Source organism: Hermetia illucens, chromosome 3 (assembly GCF_905115235.1).
Source record: "Hermetia illucens chromosome 3, iHerIll2.2.curated.20191125, whole genome shotgun sequence".
NCBI classification, from domain to species: domain Eukaryota; kingdom Metazoa; phylum Arthropoda; class Insecta; order Diptera; family Stratiomyidae; genus Hermetia; species Hermetia illucens.
Window position 1 is genome coordinate 97735945 of NC_051851.1, and position 21648 is coordinate 97757592.

At 39.9% G+C, this 21648-nt stretch overlaps 1 protein-coding gene across 3 annotated transcripts in view; it reads left to right on the plus strand.

The window, feature by feature from the left end:
- Nucleotides 1–21648, plus strand: part of LOC119651153 — a 414598-nt gene that overhangs the window by 236672 nt on the left and 156278 nt on the right. For 2 of the 3 annotated variants that reach the window (XM_038054561.1, XM_038054562.1), the window contains exons 4-6: nt 10302–10538; nt 16783–16925; nt 16995–18135. In XM_038054561.1, the coding sequence (XP_037910489.1) occupies nt 10302–10538; nt 16783–16925; nt 16995–18135 (1521 nt within the window). Of the gene's footprint in view, nt 1–10301; nt 10539–16690; nt 16708–16782; nt 16926–16994; nt 18136–21648 lie in introns of those variants that run through there. The other variant, XM_038054563.1, reaches the window with a different exon arrangement.

The following is a 21648-nucleotide window of genomic DNA, read 5'->3' on the forward strand; positions in this document are numbered from 1 at the left end:
TTGTTTTCAGCCAACAGAGCGTATTTCAGCTTACGAAAACTGTTCCGCTCGAAACGTCTCACCATAGGGTCAAAGCTCTTACTGTACAAGACAATGATCTTCCTAGTTCTCATGTATTCCTCGGAGACTTGCGTTCTTAGCAAAAAGAATTGTGAACTCTTGACCGCGTTCGAGAGAAGAATCCTCCGAAGAATTTTTGGCCCCCTACATGAGGATAGACGATTCCGTAGCCTATATAACGACGAAACCTATGAGCGATACCATAACCGTCCGGTTGTGGATAAAATCCGGCTCAATAGGTTACGGTGGGCGGGTCACTTAATCCGTATGGATGAGGATGATCCCACCCGGAAAGTCTATAAGGGTAATATCTATGTAGAAAAAGAAGACGAGGCAGACTCTGCCTGAGATGAAGCGATGGCGTGGGTCAGGACGCTAGACAGCTTTTAGGGATATCGAATTGGTGGACCTCGGCGCAAAACCGGGATGTCTGGAGTTCCTTATTAAGGCAGACCTATACCGGATACCGGTTGTTGCGCCATTGATGAATAAGTACCCTAGAATACTGCATTCCTGGTAAGATAGCTCAGTATAGGTCCCCCTACCGTTCCCCTAGCATTATAATCACAAACCGCTTCCCGATTTCACGCAGGAGTTCTGGTTCATTTAGCCATAACCAAAACTCAGCATATTTAATTTATCAAGACATTCCCATATAAGTCTAGAGTCCAGCATGCAATGTTCTGCTCCCTATATCTCTTTTGAATGCAAAGGCAACAACCTTCAACAATTATTTTATCTCTGAATAACTTCCCTCGCAGTATAATTAATTTGCCCTTTCACAACGCACACAACATTCACTCTTTGCAGTTGTCATCACTACTTTGAATTTATGAGTGGATAAAGGCTCATTGAGTCAACTGGGGTTTTTTGAAGCGGTGCTTCTAATCGTTTGGAAAAAAACCGCCCTCCTTAATATCTTGGAACATCCTTTTTGGAAAAGATCATTTTCCGGCGTAAAACAGTAATGATGCCTGTATTGTGAAATAATACTTTTCTTTGGATTGAGGGAGTTCCCGGAAAAAAACGTTCAAAAGCAGTCCGGCCAGCGGCAATTTAAAATCTAAAGTCTTTGTCTTTTAAGAGGCAATTATTGTTTTTCCACCTACTAATTCTTTCATACTTATACCATATACATGTATGTATAATGGGCATGCCTATGGATGTATGTGCATGTGCAAAATTAAAACCTGTATGAAGGCGTGTATTTTGATTAAGTTTAAAGTAATTTACGAAACAGCAGGGTCAAATTGAAAATGTCTGCTGATGATGGCTTCTCAGATACTAAAATAAACCGCAAGATATGATACACTCAAATAATATCCAATTTAAACTTTATCTACGCCAGGTTCATCTGAATGTATGCAACTTGGAGCTGTTTATCTGTGGACTCAATTTGCGGAAAGTTCCTCTCCCTCTAGGCATCGTAATTTACTTAGCTGCACAAGTATCTGCTGACGAAAGCACATATGCTCATGGAACGGTTTCTAGATGCATATAAAGACATAGTGAACCTGCCATTCAACTTTCCCACACAGTAATTGAGTGCCTCAGATACTGTACACCTCCAATTGAAAGGAAAAGAATACCTTTTCTTACAAGCATAGAATGTAAGTAGCTTACAAATGGAACAACTGTCTACAGAGCAGCACAGTATTTACGGAATTCCTCGCCCCGGCTCTGAGAACTCGGCACACAAAGCATTCTATTCACATAATTTCTACTTTTTTCGTAACTAATGATTGCCAGCAATCTATTAGAGATAATGGGCCGGATTAAACGAATGAGCTCTGACTAATTGGATACATGTTTCGTACAATAATTGAAATGTTCTTGTTGAGTGAAAACAGTTCGGTTTCCCACAGATCGGTACAACCGTGTGTACAAGTCCTAATTAATTTTTAATGCATGTTGTACCATATGTGTCCCGCGAACTCCCTAGGGACATAATTGGGTCAGCTGGTCTATCACAAACACAACTGTAATTATTCAGAATTCAATTTCAATTTCGACCCCAAGATCCAGCAGATTATTCCCCTTCGCCTCTAATTACGGAAGACCCAAAAATTACACAATAAAACTCCGCACCGGCGAATACTATTGACTTTTCAAACCCCAGTAACGCAAATGGAAATGGACAGCGCTGAAAAAAGGACTTATTACTTTCAGCCGATATTTTCCAGCCTGGAATCCACACAAAACAAATGAACTGGTAAATGGGACACGTCTACATAATCTTCTGTCCCGGAGAAATGATAGAATGCCAGAAACCCCTATACAAGAGCAGACCAGAAAAACCCTCTGGGACACACGACAGCTCCCAAATGATATATTAAACTGGGGAAGAAATTTATCAAGCAAAGTTAGGCAATGACAAAATATTCTAATTAGCATTCACAAAGGAAACAATAAACAAGGCCGAAACCAAGCAAATAAAAACGAAAAAAGTCCTGTCGTTACACTCCCCTAGAATGGTGGAGGATTGCCTGGCAGGTCGGCATCGCATTACAAACAGTTTTCCGCGTGGCATTTATTGAACCATATTCGGAGCGCATAACAATGCTTGGATACATTTAATTTCAGTGGCAAATGGCCAACGCCACCGCCACCGACATTATTTGGAGATTGTCAAAGCCATTGATGGACAAACGATTCATTAAATGCTCCTTTGCGTCTTGCCTTCCGTTTAATTAGACGCCATCATTTTCCCTGGGATTCTGAAAGGCAGTTGCTGATCCTGGAAGTCATCGTTACTTGCAAGGAGCTCACCTTGTATAATCAATTTAGTAATTTGCATGCAAAAAAGGTTAATGGGATGATATTGAAAGATGGGGATGAAAGAAAGGTCGGGGTGGAGAATGGGATTATTTTTAACAGCTTGCCATGCTACAGAGTCTTCCAAGTTCTTTCAATTTTTAGTGATCATCCTCCAACAGTGGACTTATTGGATAAAAACCACTGAAGCTAGCAAAGGGAATTTTCCGAGGAAGGCTCAAAGCCAATTCAAAATATTATAGAATTCTTCCAGGGTTTCAAATTTTCTTGACATTGCTGGTATCTGGCCGTTTACCAATCTGTATGCCTACGTTACGATAATGGAAAGGCTGAAAATAAATCTAATAGTGAAGGATCCTTGGAATAGGTAAACGGTTTCTAAAATAGCCATGTGTGGTATGAAAAGGGCATATGAAAAGGGCATCCATTTCTGCCAACTCTTTATGCTTCCATTCCATTCCAAAGAAAATATAAATTGAGATTTCTTCAAGGAAATGTGTCCCAAGAGGATTCGACAAGACGAAACACACGACATATTTTTCTTAATAAGGATGTGTTGTAAGAATTTCTTGAAGAAATGGGTCGCAGGGTATAGAATTTAATTTGCCCTTATGGTATTAGATACTACAAGCTGCGAAGGAAAGAAGAATAAGTCAACTTCCTGATGATACTTATGAAAAGGAAAAGGAAACTTGTTCATTGCTTAATCTTTTACAGATGACCAGAATGCTCTTGCAGGCTATATCTATGTTTCATATGTGAAACTATTCGCTTTAATGTGAAACTTACATTCCACATTCCACATGCACATTCAACATAGAACAACTTTGTTGTTGCTAAATCCCATCTTTCCGTAATTATTGTCTATTCTATACCTCCTACTGGTCGCTGCCAATGCAATTCCGCACTCTTAGGATGAACTTCTACATTTCCAACACACCTGTATAACAATATATTATTATTAGGTATGTAAGTAGGGGTATCACTGGCACTCCAAGAATCCAAAATGCACTGATTTGATGAAACATACTCCTCAGATCGTGATTTCTGTAGGAAAAGCCAGGGGACAGAATCTAACCGCATCAAATCTTCAGAGTCAGCCGGTGTATTTACGAAGTGTATCAACTTCCCTATCCTACAGAGATCAGAGATCTATTCGATGTCCCCAAAGAATTGTTTACCTAGTATCCGCAATTAGCTCTAATTAGAGGTAGCAAGCCTCCTTCTTTCTCTCCCTCTATACAACTTCGGCAAAGCGAATCGTAGGGTATGCCGAGTGTCCTGTACGCATTTGCACACGTCTGCAGACTGACCATTCCACTCTGTACTCCTATGACCGGCAACCCAGAGCTGGGTGGTTTTGAGCTTCCCACCTAACTGTTCAGCGCATCCTCCAATGCTCCACCAGTTTGGAGGAAGTCGATCAAAATTTGTTTATTATGCTTGGCTCCGATCATGCCCCAGCTACCAACAGGTCCCCAAGTACACCATTACGTCCACTCTACTGGCGAATTCTGGAAAACCGAGCAATGCGGCTACATTGTGTGTATCCCAGAATATTCCTGCATCGACTCCGCAGACCATCTCTGATTCGTCGATAGAAAATACTCTGTCATAATTTCGCAACACATTGCCAATTTTCCACCCTACCCTGGTTGAAAACCCCACAGCAAAATTCGGCGCGTGGGGGTGGTCCGTTATTAACTTTACGGAATGGTGAAGCCTCTCCATCTTTGTATGGAGATGTCAATGGATCTAACCTTTCGGAATAAATTGTATATAACAGACGCACAAACTGACTGAGAGGCTAGAACAACATTTAGGAATCTCAGAGAGTCGACAATAAGCGCAGACCCTAATTTTGTTAACTTGCTTTATCCAAAACATACGACTTCAGGTCGCGGTTGACTGTGTTACCGCAACATGGTTCACAGGTGGACAGTTTTTTAAGGTTTTGTGTAAAACAAAACCTTATTAAAATCGACTGTCTGTTTGTGTGTCACACGCACTTTTCTCCAAAACGGCTAATTCGATCCGAACAAAATTTGTTGGACATGTGAGAACTATGAAATCCCACGCATACAGTGAGTGGCATAAATTTGCGTGCAGTTCAAAGCGAGGCTCTCGATATATGCAAAGGCGGGTGTTAACATTTTTTCCATCGAATAAAGTCATGTGGGTAGCAAATGAAAGATATCCAGTATTTGTTTTGACGTGAATTGCGAAGTCCATGAGTAAGGAGTAAAAATGTACACTTTTAAAGTGAGACAGGACTCATTTTCGGAAACTACCCAACCCAAAAATCCGAAAAAAATCAGGGTAGTGCGCTTAGGTGAAATCTAGGTCTCAAAATATGTTCCATTCCGATGTGACTTAAATTCATCTTAGAATTTCCAAATTAGTATAGAAGACAATATTTCCTATACACGTGCCAAATTTCATGGAAATATGGCCATTAACGCCAAAGTTATAGCAGTTCAAACTTAGCAATTTCGTGCGAATTTACTGCTTCCAAAGCCATGCAAATAAGATGCTGACGTCATAATTAACGAGAGTAATTGACATTCCAGTGAAATATTAAGATTCCATTCCTGAAGAATCTACTTCTCCCCAGCCTTTTCAAGGTTTTGTGTGAAACAAAACCTTATTAGAATCGAGACGGTGTCTGTTCGTCTGTCTGTCTGTCTGTCACACCCGATTTATTCGGAAACGACTTGACCGATTGTCACGAAAATTGGTGAGAGTATGTAACCTGGTGTTCCCTTTACATGCAGTAAGTGGCACCCTCTTTTGTTAAGTTTAAGAGGGGGCTCCGCATACATGTGAATGAAGGGTGCAAATTTTTTTTTCACAGAATGTAGCCATGTGGGGTATCGAATGAAAGGTTTCAATTAGTACTTTCCGAAACTGGTTCAATATTTGATGTTGAGTGAAACATAGGGGAGTGAGGGTTGAAAATATGACCCACAAAAAGTGTAACAGGTCTCGTTCTCAGAAGCTATCCAACCGAAAAATATGAAAAAAATCACAGTAGTGCATCTCTACGAAATGTAGGCCTCAAAATATATCCGATTCCGATATCTGCACAAATAAAGTTAATAATAGTATATTTCCGCATTTTAGAAATTTACCCGGCACCCCCCATATGTTTATCCTAGAAGTACAAAATTTGGCGTGCGTGTAATGAAGAATGTAGTGCACAATTTGGTCAAGTTTGAAGAAAATCCAACTATTATTAACAAAGTTATAGGGAGTGAAACTTTACAATTGTTTGTGAATTTCGTGCACTCTACAACCTGCATGACGTCATCATCACATATCAATTCGTCAATACCACAACGAAATGAGTTCTTATGAATTGGGTCGCAGAGAATTATTTTGTTTTAGTTTTTAGTTATTTGTCAACCAGACATGTGTGTATGTAGGTATATAATATATGCGTGCTAATGAACTTTGCGGGTAGTGGCTAATTCAAATAGATATAAGTAAATCGGAAATATGGGTACGATCAATTTACATACGTACATATATGTGTACAGTATTCGGAGTTTGTTTGTTTAGGGTGAGCGTAATATCTATGGCTGTAATATGTACGTATGTCTCGTAGTTTGGAATAATATGAAGGATTATGTTGGTTTTGTAGCTATATGCGGATAGAAAAATGTGCGTTAAAATTTCTTACATAAGATAAACACAAAACTTTTATACCCGAAGCGCGAGCTTCCGGTATTCCGACTTGTTTATATCTGATGTAAGTTAAATTCTTGGCATTTGCTAATAATATTAAACTCGTAGTGTGAAGTGCATGAGGTTGACTATTATCAATACAGTGCTTTCCATCTAATGATTCATTTAAATGGTTTTCTAAAAAATAGAGGCCAATAGAATTTTTAATTATGTGACAAGGAACTGTCCGGCGCTCATCCTCCTCTTCTTTTTCTTCAACCTTTGTCCCGTTCACAAAGGGGTCGGCTCGTCGTGATCGGTTTCGCCATTTTTTTATCAAATGCCTAATCTGGATGTAATCACGAGGCTTTTTAATCCCCATCTAGCGTATCAACCCGCCATCGACTTCAATATTCACACCAATCTTGGCAAGTGAATTTTCATTTGCTCGAATTACGTGACCATACCATTGAAGATGCCTCTCTCGCAATTTTTTTACGACCGGTTTAACCCCATATCGATCGCAGATATCCTCATTTCGGATGTGATCAAAACGTGTCACGCCACTAGTCCAACGCAACATCTTCGTCTCAATTACCACAAGACACCGTTCATTGTCTTTTATAGTCGGCCAATGCTTAGAACCATAGAGAGCGACAGGACGGACCACATTGCGGTAAATTTTAGATTTGAGACGTTCGCTGACACGTCGGTCACAAAGAACATCAGTTGTGGAACATCACTTCATCCAGGTTGCGTTAATGCGTGAAGCAATTTCATTACGCAATTCTCCATTGGCTGATAGCGTTCAGCAGCTCAGTTTTGGACAGGTTACTCCCGTAATAGAACTGAGAGATTTAAATATCTCGAGTCAATACTATCAGCTAATGGAGAACTGCGTTATGCTCCTCACCTAGGGAAACACAAAATCTTTTATATCTGAAGCGTCAAACTTCCGGTTTCCCGACTTGTTTTATTTTGCTGATAAAGCCCTTATCTAATTATCTGGAACTTTCACTGGAGTCCCTTAGGGATTGTGCAATCATTCTCTATGTATTGTTTGTTGTTGTTTGGGTTTAGATGAGAAGAACAGACAGAAAAATTTCAATTACATATTTTACTCAGGGGCTCGGTAAATCAAATTTGTATTCCGTGAATTTGATTTCGGTTACTTGGAACAAACAGAAGAAGACGTCATTTGTATAATAAGTAGATGGATAAGGGAAAGGAAAAAGGAGTTAATGAAATACTAAAATTATAGAGACCCCATAATTGACCCCTGTGGTACACTTGAGAAGGAAGAGAAAGAGAACTTTATGTGCAGTCAACATAAAATACAGTAGTATTTAAAAACCTCGAGATTGCATCCAGATTAGGCATTTGATAGAGCCAAATGGTGAAACCGATCACGACGAGCCGACCCCGGTTGTGAACGACACAAAGGCTGAAGAAAAAGAAGATTGTTTAGTTAAAATGAATAATAATATAGTAGAATCGCGTCAATTCATATGGTCAAGGGACTGACGATTTGGTACGAAATATCGGGATTACTAATTATCGGGAGTGCAAAATAAAGAAAATTAACTCTGGGGACTGGCAAATTTGTACGAATTAATCAGAAATAAGAATAATCGATGTACGAATTGTTGGGATTCTACTGCAATAACATTGTCAAGGGACGTCGCACTGCGTCCTAAAAGAACTATTGTGCCTATAAACTATAAACTATAGTATGTCAAGTATGCCTATAACCGACAGGAACTTTATTATGTTTCAATCTAGCATCTGGTATTAAGTGTTCTCTTAGGTGCTTCAACCTACTTTGGACAAATGCTGGATATTGTCCCAAAACATGTGTTGAGGTTTCGTCACTCTCCTCACAGAATCTACAGACAGTCCCCGTAGACATCTGTAGCTTCGCCAGGCGATAGTTTAGCCTGCAGTGAACACTGAGTATTCCCACTATCATCTGGAGGCTTCTCTTGGTACCCCAGATCCTTGGTGAACCACTCTGCTGGCTTTTCCATTACCAGAGATGTTCAAGTGCCCTAGCACCCACATTAGGGGTGTTTCGTTCAATCGGTCAACTCCACACCATATTGAGGCTGTTTACTGCTGATATTGCTGCGCGCCTGTCGCAACAGATCCGAATGGTCCGACCCCGCCAATTTTGTTACAAACATTCTTATACTGTCAATAAAATGGCATATAGATATGCCGAGACGGTTGGACCAGTTCCATAATTGGATGCTCCGAAAACACTCCTGCGCGCTATTCGTTCTCCATGACTGACACGTTGATGAAGTGAAAATGGTTAAGTCCGTAATCTCAAAAGATTTGTGGCCATTTGTCGACCATCCTCTTCAGTAGGTAGCTCCAACTGGAGTCTGGGGTCAAGCTCGTCCACTCAAAACTGGGTCCTAATTGAAGTGTCCTAAGTGTAGTATAGACTCTGGTTTTCTATCGATGAGAGTCCCCTCACTCAGATTTGGATCGTCCCAATTGAATTTTAATTTTGGTTTTCGCTTTGCTTTATATTTTATGTTTCGAGATTTTTCATAGTTCTCTACCATGACCTTTGTTTTACTAGAGAAAATAAATCGATCTCGGTAGAGCTCCTTTTTGCCGATACAGTGCTAGTTGAACTGGTGCGTCCGCCGGAATCCAGCAATTAGCGTTCACGGCCACATCTCAACTCTTGTGATCATTCAGCCCTCGGCACGATAGTTACACCTTCGCTTAAGGTTATGATTACCACCTAGCTTCAGAGTTCACCTTTGGTGTCCTAAACGATCTTCCTTACTGGGCTTCCTCACTCCGACGAGGTGATCATCGAGGCAATGTTTTCGAGTAAATCGAGTGTGCCAAACAAGCAGATGGACATACAGACATTGAGTCCACTTTGACAAGGCTTTGTTTTGCGTGCGTATATATGAGCTTGCGGTGGATTAATTATTTCTGAAAAAAATACTTCCAAATTGTTGAAACTCGTTGTAACCAAAAATGAAATAACCTACAAGTATACAACACGCACAAATGCTGTTACCGATATCTTATTTACCAAAATCGTAGCCAAGAAACTAATTTATAGTATACATATATCTGTCGTCCGTTTACATTGCGAAATGTTCAACAAATAGAACCAAATCGTCTAATTAATTGAAAACCGTTTGTACGAAAGTTCACTGGAACTATTTTGGCACACCAAACTTGGATCATCAGTGAGTTGCATAATTCTAGGTAAACAGGTTACGAGTGTTGAAATATAATGGAGTGTTCCAATGGCATGTCGCAACTCAACATTTAGTTGAAATGATAGTGGCCAAATGAGTACCGTCTTAGAGCGACACACGATCGGTGGGTGTCAATTTTATGCAGAATTGGGTGTTGTAACGCTTTGCAGAACTGCAAATAATAGGTTGGTTTCAAACAAGTAAAATGTATCTGCATACAAACACGAATATCTCTGTTGTAAAGTCGTCTTTATTTGAATATTCTTTTGGATATGCATACGGCGTACTGAGGAGAGGTTACCGGCAAGGGAGGTAGCGGCAAAACAAATGTATCCAACAACTGTCACACATATCTTCGCAACTATTCATCTCATCTTTTATGATTTCATTTCTGCTTTTGAAATAATAATAATAACTTTTAACACACCTGAACACATTTACTTTATTTGAACTATTCTATCTTTTCTCTCTACCGCTTCTATGCATTTCTGCGACATCAATATACACCAACGTGATCTTCATTACTCATCTATGGCTCCGCTTGGGAAACTCCCATTTTCCACACAGGCTCCTGCGCGCTGAACTGCAGAACCTTCGGAGAAAAGGAGCCTGGAAAACAGGAGGATCACTTGATCGGCAACAGATTGAAGCAAGCCGATATTGTGCTCGATGCGGGACAGAATTGGGGCGAATCATTAATCGCGGTGCCCCATGCCGCGTTTGCAAATTCCGCGTTTGTAAGGCATGTCGCGAATTCACGACTCGAACAACGGATTGGGTTTGTGTAGTGTGCCATAAACAAATGTGAGTTTCATTTTTATACAATGAGTTTACACTTATCGATATTGTGGACAAGCATTGTCGTGACCCACGTGGAAACAGTTAATTTTTGATACCACCATTTTGAACTTTTGTTAGAAGTGCCTTGCCCCCGTTCCAACAAACCAGTAGTAAGTTTGGCTTCCTATTTCAGTTTGAAACCCTATCCCATGTATGTACATATTTGCACCTATACCCTTCGGAGACTTCGATTATGCATGAACTAAAACTTGTTTCGATCAACACCCTGACCTGCCTGATAGAATCCATACCAATTATTGATGATTTTTCTCTGACTTTAAATTTTGCTCTAAAAATTAATGGAGCGTTTATACTTCCGATCAAGCATATTCATTCCTATTTTATATAATCAATAGTATCTATCTCTAAAATAGTTTTAGGAAAATAGGAAAGTAATATCTGGTCTTAAGGCATTAACAGGTTCCGCGAAAACCCATCCTGAGTGAAGATGATGAAGGAGACTATCTAGAGGGTAAAAAAGAGCAGGCTTATTGTTAAAGACGAGAACTTAGATCAAAGCATTTATTATAAGATAGTTCAGATGTTTAATATAAATATCTACAAATGTACATATATGTATATGTCCAATCTTCGTTTGCTAGCAAATCAGGATGACTCCCTGCGGGGGTTTACGATTGAGAAATGGCTAAGTTTTTCGAAAGTTGAGGTAAACTTGATTGATTTTCTTTCAGCTGTCCTGATTTGCACAATCACCAATAACATCCAATGCTTGTATTTGCTGAAAACGACATCGTCTGCTCTCTTTCGATGTCTGAATCATTCTTCAAGATATGAAAAATTTTCAAACTTTTTTCTTCGTTTAAATTTTGCTGCTGTGGATCTGCGTCATAGTTATTAAAAAGAAGTTCCCCGGGAGCATTGATTACACTCTTACTCTTGATCTATTTCGTAAATGTCTACAGCTTTCGCAATCCTACAAATTTATCATTCAACTTTTCTGAATCGCTGTCGTTATTAATATCGTTATCAGTTTAGTCGTTCCAGGCAAGATTTTACGCGTTGTTATCTCTTTCCAAGCAGTTCCAATAGTTTCAACTGCCTAAAAAATAATTGCGTATTGTTGTCCAGTGCTATGATATTATTTAATACTGACTGAAAATTCAATCCAGATAATATGCTTTCAATATACCAGTTAGAGCACCGTGGCCCATTGGACGTACGTAGCAGAGAAGTGGTATACGGCGCTAGGAAGGCTTCTTTTGTATTTCTATCCCCTTGGTTAAAAGTTACAGGAGAGTGTTACCGATTAATAGTAAAACACTGTGTGATAAGTTATTCTTCTTGCAGCCTTCATTCAGTCCTGAACTTAGCTTTATGGTTGCCATTGCTGCTTTTCAGCTCCCTCCAGCACTTTCAGAGAAGCATGTACTCTTCCTCCACTGTTTTGCTATATCTGTTTCTGGAGCGACCCAACTAACATTGTATGGCGTAGCCAGCAATGAAATTGTCACCCATCCTTGATGGGTGGCATATCTCTTTTCCACCTTGTGATCAATACCTCCACGGGTATCTGGTCAGTCAAAATTTTTTATTTGCTATCCCCCAGGGCAGTATACCTGCGTGCCACGACGCAGACATCAACAATTAAAAAACATTCTACCTAAGGTAATCACAACTGGCCGGAAAATAGCATTGGAAAAGGTTTGTATTCTCAAAGGATATTCCATTGTATTTCAGTCTTGTTTCCTCACCACGATATTAAAACTACAAAGAAACATTGTCCAGGCACGGAATATACTACAAAGTTAAAATAATGATCAACGTCCGATAAGTTAAAAATGCAAAGAAAGAATCGTTTCGAGACACTTCTTTCTGGCCATAGTCCAAGTTAGTTGACAGTTGTCCAAATGTCTCGATCAGAACATCCCATATTCTTTCTCTTTTTCTTCTTTAGCCGTTGTTCCATTCAGTAGCGGGATCGGCGCGTCTGGAACGAATTCACTGTTGGAGTCGAAAAGCGCTCAAATTATCATGTAACGTATAAAGCCATTGTCTTTTCGGTTGATCTTTTGGTCGCTTTTCATCGACCAATCTTAACTAGTGAGGTCGGGCGAACGCGAATTCCATGACCATGGCATTGAAGACGCCACTGGCAAGTTTTCCAAGGTCGATGAAACCCTATATCGATCGTTCATGTCCTCATTTCACATGTGATCATAACGTTTCATGCTACTGATAAAACCCAGCATCTTCATCTCCATTAAAGCAAGAATGAATGGGTTAAACACATAGAACGCCACTTGTGAAACACCAATTTATCTAAATTGCTCTGATGCGCGGAACTCCACGTTCATGTCCCTCCGGTGACAACGATCACTCAATTAAAGACAAAACGCACTTTTTCTATTAGAACCAGCAATGCAATGTTTATGACTATCGCCTCGTCTAATCGCCAACTCCCCGCGATTACCAATTTCGGCACCATACTGCCCATCAAGGCAGCCAATCCCGTCACCAGGTAAATGGCTTTCGCCAGCATTTTGTACTTAACAGCCAACTGATGTGGTAGATTCCTCATTAACAATAGTATTTTACATAATTCTTGTATTTTTCTGGCCTTCCCCGGCCGATATTATGGTAGCCATTTACGATTCACTGTGTATGTGCCCACCCTCTTGTGACAACCGGGCCTAAGATCAGATAAGGTGTAGTTGGCCGCACTTAATGCGTCAACTCAAGCTGGGTTCGGTACTACCGTCGGCAGATACAGTCCTTTCCACATTCAAAGAAGGAAAGTGGAAAGTGGAAGTGAGGAAGCAGGTAGTCTTTTCTTCGACTGCCTCAGAAAGCATTTCCCTCAAGGGACCGTCATATACTCTCCTTGCGAGAGCAGTCCCCTTACATTACACGAATAATCAGCATTTCCCTCAAGGGACCGTCATATACTCTCCTTGCGAGAGCAGTCCCGTTACAGTACACGAATAACCTGTGACAACTTCAGTTTACGTGGTCAATGATTATTCCTCTTTTGGTACAATGCATGCTGTGCTGCACTTCGCTGGTCGCATTATAACAGAACGTTTAATACGATACGTTTTCTCTTCTCCTAACGATCAATGGAGCTCTCATTTCCTTAAGTTCATTCTCATTAGATTTTGGCTTTCGATGCAAAGAGCAAAGGTGGTTTTCGATGCGGTAGCAGTGACATAGCAGCTAAAATCGTGACCTATGCCTTGCAATATGTAATACAAACTTACATCCCTTATAATCATCAGGTGACGTTTCACTAAAGGGTTCTAGCAAATTTTCTCAAAGAAAGTCAACTAGACTATTCGCTGGATCTCTTCAATGGCAGCTAACTACATTGGGATTGTAATCATACTGCCAACAAACAAATCCTACGGTGATATAGAAACGCCGAAGAGCAAAATGAATAAGAACTACGGAGAAGCTAAACTTCACTCATGCCAATAGAAAGACATGGGTATTATTACGCAACTTGGGTGATGTTAACTCTATTGATACAAAGCTTTTCTTGATCTGAAAAACCAGTCCTTTTAATAACGTAAAACAAGTGTCAAACGTTCTTTTCCAAGAACCTCTTCGCCGAAATCATGATGAGGCTATTGCTGTGCTATGAACCTTGTGAAGGCGAATCAATTTGTCGGCATTTACCCGGAATTTATCAGGCACTTGACCATTGACAGTGTTCTAGTATTGAGCCAAAGAAATTCAGGAAAATAAAAATTAAGGGATGCCAGGTAAACCAGCTAATCGGCCTGAAAATTACCGCCTAACAGCTTTTATAAGCATCTGTAACAAATTCATCGAAATGATGAATCGAATAACAATGAACCACGGATGCTGTGGAGACTTCCTTCTCCTATGACAGTAACTTCATAAACTGTTTGCGAATGTGGGGAAGTTCGACCTACAATTTCCTGCATTGCAACCGCGTGTCTGCTACAAGGATTTGATGTCAAAATTGTTCACATCCAAAAAACATTCATCTTGTCCTTCTGATCTCAACAACTACGTTTTCCCAAACATGATCGAAGAACGCCCAGCTTAACCTTCAGAGCAACCATGACGACCACAATGTCATTTTTAGGGAACCTTTCCTAGACTGTAAATCTGTTTCTAAGGGAAACCTTCATTCTTCTCTATTTTGATGTGCTCCACATTCTGAACTTGAATGTCGTACTCACTCGGTATAGAACCAATTAACATCTAACATCAGATTCAGTCATCCAGTGTCTTACTTAGCTTAACTTCGAAAAATCCCGTCAGTCGCGTTGTTCAAATTAGGGAAAAGATTGATAAAGTTGCCGATATTATTAAACATTCTGAAAAACGATTCCAGTGCTGCTAGTGACTATGAATGCATCTGTTCTTGCCTATAGTGCAGATAACATTTCATTAGTTAATTAATGCTTCGAAATGTCCAAGTTGCTAGTCCATAAATCTAAAAAGGGATCATTTTGGTTGAATTTCTGTTCCTCAACTCATTGAGAGGCTACCATTTCAGGGAATTATATAAATTAAATTAACAATGCCTACTATAAAGTCCACTAAGGATACCTAGGTATTTCTCGACAGGTCAAATTAGACGAGTTAGTCTCAAGAACACCGAATTCAAATTTTGTTTATGATAGTCTCAGATAGAGAATTAGTGCCCTATCCCTGAAAGGCGTGAAAGAAATATTCTAACTTTCAACACTGAAAGTAATCTCAAAGGATATCCTTAGGGGATGCATAATCATGAGTCAAATGGTAGGCAAGGTATACTATTTATCCACTATCGAACGGCCGAGAAAATAATCTGATGAATTGAGGAGAGCAGTCGAATAAAGAAGCAGATACCTTTGCCTTGTGCAAAAATCTTATTTTTAGCAGAATGATCACTGTAAAGAATTTTTCTTAACGTCGAAGGCTCACACTTTCAACTCCCAATTTCAATTGTATGCTAGATTCTTCGTATTAGAATATGCATACTTACTGGAAAAAGTGTATTTATCTTGAAGGTCAACAAGAGCCTCCCATAGAGATATGGGTCAAACTTGATATATTTTTCCTCAATTGCTTTACACCACAAACCAAACAGAGTAAACTTCGCTCACAATAAGTTGGCCTCAATTACACCTCATATTTCAATGCCTTTGTGTTGAAAGTGCTTTCCTTTTAGAAGAAAGTATTCACAGGAAATGTGTAACTAGAAACCACTCGTCACTCTCTCAGAAAACGTAAACCCTCTGAATGTCTGAACGTATTTCCCTAGTCCTTTCATAATTTTCTCATGAGTGGCACCCACAACTTTGAAGTGGTGAAATTTTCCTAATAGGATGTAATTATTAATAAGCCAGCCCGTAAACGCAAGTCTACATAATGAATCATGGTGACGAAAAAACTCTCATTCGCGATGCGAACCAGACAAGGGTGTGAAAAAGTAACTTTTGGCTAAAGGCGTGATTTATATATAGATCAAAGTACAATTCATTTTTTCTAGTGCACTACTTACAGAACTCCACCCTCATATGCCTGAGAAGCAGACTTATCGGTGATGGCTTAACACGTTGCGCCGAAGACAATGTATCACTCTTTAGAACGCGATATTTATCCATAACGAGACGTTTCATGGAGGGTTTTCAATGCCACCCTCTTTTCAACCTTCACTCGCTTTTCTGTTCTGTTCTCTGCAATTCTCGCGAGTCATCCTCCACACTCTCGACTCATAGCTTCTATGACCTTTCGATAAGTCAGAGGGAGTTGAAGCAGCATCATCGTCACCTTCGGAACAAGAGCGCCAACGAGAATAGCATGAGCAGCGACATCGATAGCATATTGAAAATGATGTGAAGATGATGTTAATGATATGCACTCATGGTTGAAATGAACGAACCTTCAAATCCATGAATCACTTTGTCATCGTTTGCAATCATTTTTCTTGAGTGAATTAAGTGAGAAGTATCAATTATCCTCTTTGCTTGAAAAAGTTCCCATTCACCGTAGTCTTCCATGCATTAAAGATGAGAATGCCGCCATATGCTGAGGTGGTAGGAGGACTTAGTTTGGTGGCTGAGTGTTACCGACGTGGGTAGTTATTATTAGGTGTATTGTCTTTCATGTAGTCAACAGCCTTCAATTGCGAGACATGTTACTTAAAGTTTCAAATGTAATAATTAATATTCCGCTAAATTGATTTAGCGTTTTCAATTAAATAATGTAATACATGGTTTCTTTGTTACAGGGAATTGAAGGCGGCGAGTGGTGAATGGATAAACGAATTCTCACATGGGCCTCAACGCCGACGTCGAGGTTCAGTATCAAAAGAGAATCTACCTACCTCCGATATTCTTAAGAAAAGCATACGTCGCTCGTGGACTATATCTAGTAAGAAGTTTTTATATCTGTCGTTATATATCCAAGAATTTGCCACATAATTTCTTTGTCATATTACAGATCCGGAAAACGACAATAGTCCCTCAAACCGTCAAAGTGGCGACTATCCAACAAATAGAGTAAATTTGGGAGGTGGCCGTTCAACCGGAAGTTATCCATCATTGATTCGTCATCCAGGTCCCTACAAACCACAAGGCATGGACTACGACCCAAACACCGAAATTTATCCGCCTCGTCGCATGTTGCGACAATCTACTTTACCTTCTAATTTGCCGAACGCAGATGCTTCGAATTATTACACTAACAGCAATTTAACAGCGCCTTCTTCACCGAAATGCCAAATAAGTCCCCAGTACGGAAACTTCCCAGAAAACGACCCACCTCCACAAGCTCCGCGAAGTGGATCAGATAATGACCTACAACCACAGTATCCACCACAACCACAAACAGTAGCTCACCAACCAAGATATACAGTGCGAAGACAATCAACTCTTCCATGTCGACCGACTGATCAACAGCAACAGCACCCATCAATCTACATGTCGACATCGCCAAATAGGAACTTCAGTCGATCACCAGAAAGATCGGATGCTGAACAGAGATATCCACCATTTGTTAGACAATCCACATTTCCCTCAAATACTTCTGACCAACATTTTCCGCCACCACATCGACCGAAAATGTTGCCAACATCTCCGTGTCGATCGCCATATAATAGTCAATACATTGACGAGGGAGGTGAGCAACGACCTCGGATCATAAGACAGGCAACTCTTCCGAATCCCGACCAGCACATGAAGTTGCTCCCGACATCGCCTCCTAAACGCCAAACGTCGCCGCAGTATATGAAACGATCTCCTGAATTCATACGGCAGAATACTCTACCCAATCCGGACGGATTCAATTCCCTCACGGTTCATCAAACGAATGCCAAATTCCTGCCGATATCACCCCGTCAAAAACATCATTTTCTATTTCCTAATCAACCTGCACACCAACATCCACGTCAATTCCTTTCGCAGCAAAATGTCCCCACAGTTGACGATGGCGGCGAACATTATTCCAGCAGTCAAAGTGTTAATATACAGGGACGCGAAAAGATGATGAAAGTTCGAAGTCATAGTAATGAGGAATATTCAGCGTCTAGACCAATGGAAGTAAGAAGGCTGCTACCGGAGATTCCATTGAATCGATCAGCTAGGTAAGGATAGTATTTATGCATGATTCAAGTGTTCCGTTGAGAGTGGGTATTGCGGATTTTGTTAAACTAGCTAAACTAACATTCCACTGGTCTTCTGTAAAACAAGAGCCTTGCTAAAACTATGTCTATTTTTTTAAGAATCCCATAACGATTATCGATACCAAATTTGTTTATACAAAAACTTCTGATAGTGGAAAGGCACGTGCTACGGGTCCTCCGGGATTCAATCAAATCTATTAAGCAGAGTAAGATCATGCTCATAGGGGTTTTGGGAGTTTGAGTCCCTTCCTACACCAAGGGAATCCCTACGATAATAGTTTCGATGAAATTTATTTGCTGTTTGTTTTAAGGTGTTGGTGGGGTTCACAACCTACTGCCGTGAAATGTATTGAGTGCGTGTAGCTTGTGAATTCCTTCACATTTGAAAATGATATGATTTTGTTTGAAGTTTAAGGGGGTGCCTTCTAGGCATGTAACAGGAGGTCTACACTTTTCTTCAATCAAAACATAGTCATATGGAATATCAAATGAAAGGGGTTAAATTAGTACAAAGTTCTCCCTTTGGATATCAATTAGAAGGAAAAGGAGTTAAACTCTAAATATAACACTTTATATCAGAACCTACCCAACTGAAAAATATGAAAAAAAAGCACAAAGATGCCTCTATGAAAAAGTTAGTCATCAAAATACATCTCAACTGCGATCCCTGCTCAAGTAAAGTTAATAAACCTATATTGCTATGATTTCCAAATTTACTGGGAAACCCCCTTAAACTCATTCCAGGATCAACAAGTCGGGAAACCGGAAGCTGGATTCTTTTGTGTAAAAACATTTCAGTGGACATTTGTCCCATTAGAATCTAGCACGTAATATATGCATATACCTATTATGTGAGAATATCCACTTTCGCGTGATACTGATATTCGATGTCTCAACAAATTTGGCCTATTATAACTTTGTTAATAATAGTGCGATTTCCTCCAAACTTAGTGGACTCATGCTCTACGTTCTAACCTATATTGCTGCAATTTCGTCTAAGATAAACTTAAGGGGGATTTTATAGTCAATTACTAAAAACTATAGTAATATACTGTTATTAACTTTATTTGAACACTATGGAGGGTATTTCGCAGCCTCAGATTTTTTGGTTGACCAGTTTCTGAGAATGAGTCCGTGAAAGAAATGATAACTTTCGACCCCCGTACTCCCCGCCTTTCCAGTAGATGCCAAAACGAAGACCGGCTTCGGAAAGTACTGACCGAGATCTATCATTTGATACCCCACATGACTATATTTGGTGAAAAAAATGTACACCCCGCTTTTGCATGTATGGCGACCCCCTCCCCCTCAAATTCGACGTGGAATGATGTAACTCGCCATATGGGTGACGGTTTATAGTTCTCATCTTTCCACCAAATTTGATGTCAATCGCTAAATGCAGGCAGACGGACAGTTTGTTTTACAAAAAAAACCTTAAGCAGTAGCCCGTAATATAGATCGGAAAGTTTAAAGAAAATGCTGCTATTACTAGGAAAGTTATAACAGATCAAAGTTGTCCTCTATTTCAATATAAATACATATATATGTATGGTTGCCGTTTACTCTTTGGTGGAGTGTCAACCGCATTTACGCGGACTTCCTGAGATGCCCGTACTCCCCTCTACTGTTCTGAGTCAAGTGCTCTTGGTAACCCACTTGTCGGTCATCTTGGAACAGTGGATTCGACTGCCTGGCGTCGCCGGCAATGCAATTGTCGCCCCGTCTCAATGTGTGACCTATTTACTGCCACTTCCGCCTTCCGTGCTATTAATGGAAATAGGCTCCGATTCGCCTTGGTTTTATTGGTATTATCTTCAGTTCAGTTTTACTTGCCTCCTTTCGAAATGTGGAACTATTTGGCCAAGGTCAATGACCCTTTGAGAAAACAAACATACAGTTAGATGCAAAATTGTCCCAATGTGCATTAAAGTTGTACTTTCCAAAAAAAATTAAGTAACCTAACTATTTATATTTATTATTATGTCTGGGTATAACCGACATGAAACAAAGTAAGAAAATGACAAACAAATTTCATACATTTATCTTATTATATGTTTTAATGTTTTTAATTTTATGGTCTTTTCTGCTTTTTTAACTTCAGACAATCGTCTCGCCATACTTTTGATGAGTTTATCGCAATAGTCACGAGAAATTTCACCCCTCGGTTCTTGGGCCAGCTCCAAGAGAACCTTGACAAATAACGGAGGTGAAACATTATTTTTTTGTAGAGCCCTTTTTAAGGATGAGCATACATTTTCCATCGGGTTAAGTTGTGGGTTCACTGCAGTTCACTTTAGCACTTGGGATCATTATTGGGGCGAAAAACTATTTCACTTTCAGGTTCTGGTATATTTTCAGTAATTTCCAATGTAACAGACTTTGCGTTAAAGAAAACCCTATTAACATTGACTCCATTTTTGCCTGTCTATCACACCCGATTTACTCGGAAACGACTGAACCAATCGTCACTACGTTTGTTGAGAAGGTGTGATCTGTGTATCCCTTTAGATATAGCATCATTTTGTATTGAACGGAAGGGAGGCATACATACAAAGGGGGTGTAAATCAATCAATTATCAAATGGAAAGGCTAGATTAATACTTTCCGATACTGACTATTTCTGATACTAGGTAAAATATTGGGAAGTGGAAGCCAAAAATGTGTGGGTATTACCCCAAAATGGGGTCGTTCTCAGAACCTGTCCAACCGAAAAATCTGGAAAAGTTCACAATGGTGCATCTATACGAAATCAATGCCTAAAAATGCATTCCATTCCCATATCTGTCCAATAAAGTTAAGAATAGCATATTACTATATTTTGCAAATGCTCCCGAAAACTTCCCCAAGTTCATCCTAGAACTAAGGCATTGGTAAAGAATAATATAAGGCATAACTTTGAGAAGTGTGAATACAGTCCAACTATTATTATTGTTTGTATTTCAGTATAAGTTACTCGAGGCAATGTACCATCGTCAGGGCCTCTTAACCGCTCACGACCAGCATAAAGTGGTTACCTACCGATCCATGGTGCACAGACTTTTGTCTATATCTCTTACCAAAGTAAGGTTTGAAAAAGAGAAGTCATACATACACTAAAAATAGATTTCGGCAAACTATAATCCATAGCTTAATTAGAAAGATGCAAGATACGAAGGAATGAAATCGCCTAACAACTTTGTTCGAAAAAGAGAGGGTGAAGATGGACCCTAAACGAGCCAGCGACGAATCCGGGCCAAAGAAGGCATCGAAGCAGTAGGACGGATTCACACGCTCAAAGCGCGAAGAAGGAAGAGGAAGAAAGCGGCATCTACAAGATGTCTTGCGAAGATTGCCCTTGTACATACGTAGGGCAAACCAAACAGCTAGCCAAACAGTGCTCTTCCCACCTTCTCAGCTGTTCGTCATCTTGGATGAGGAGTCGAACGTTAACATCTTTCACAGGACCATCCAAAGATTTGCGACCACACTCCAGTT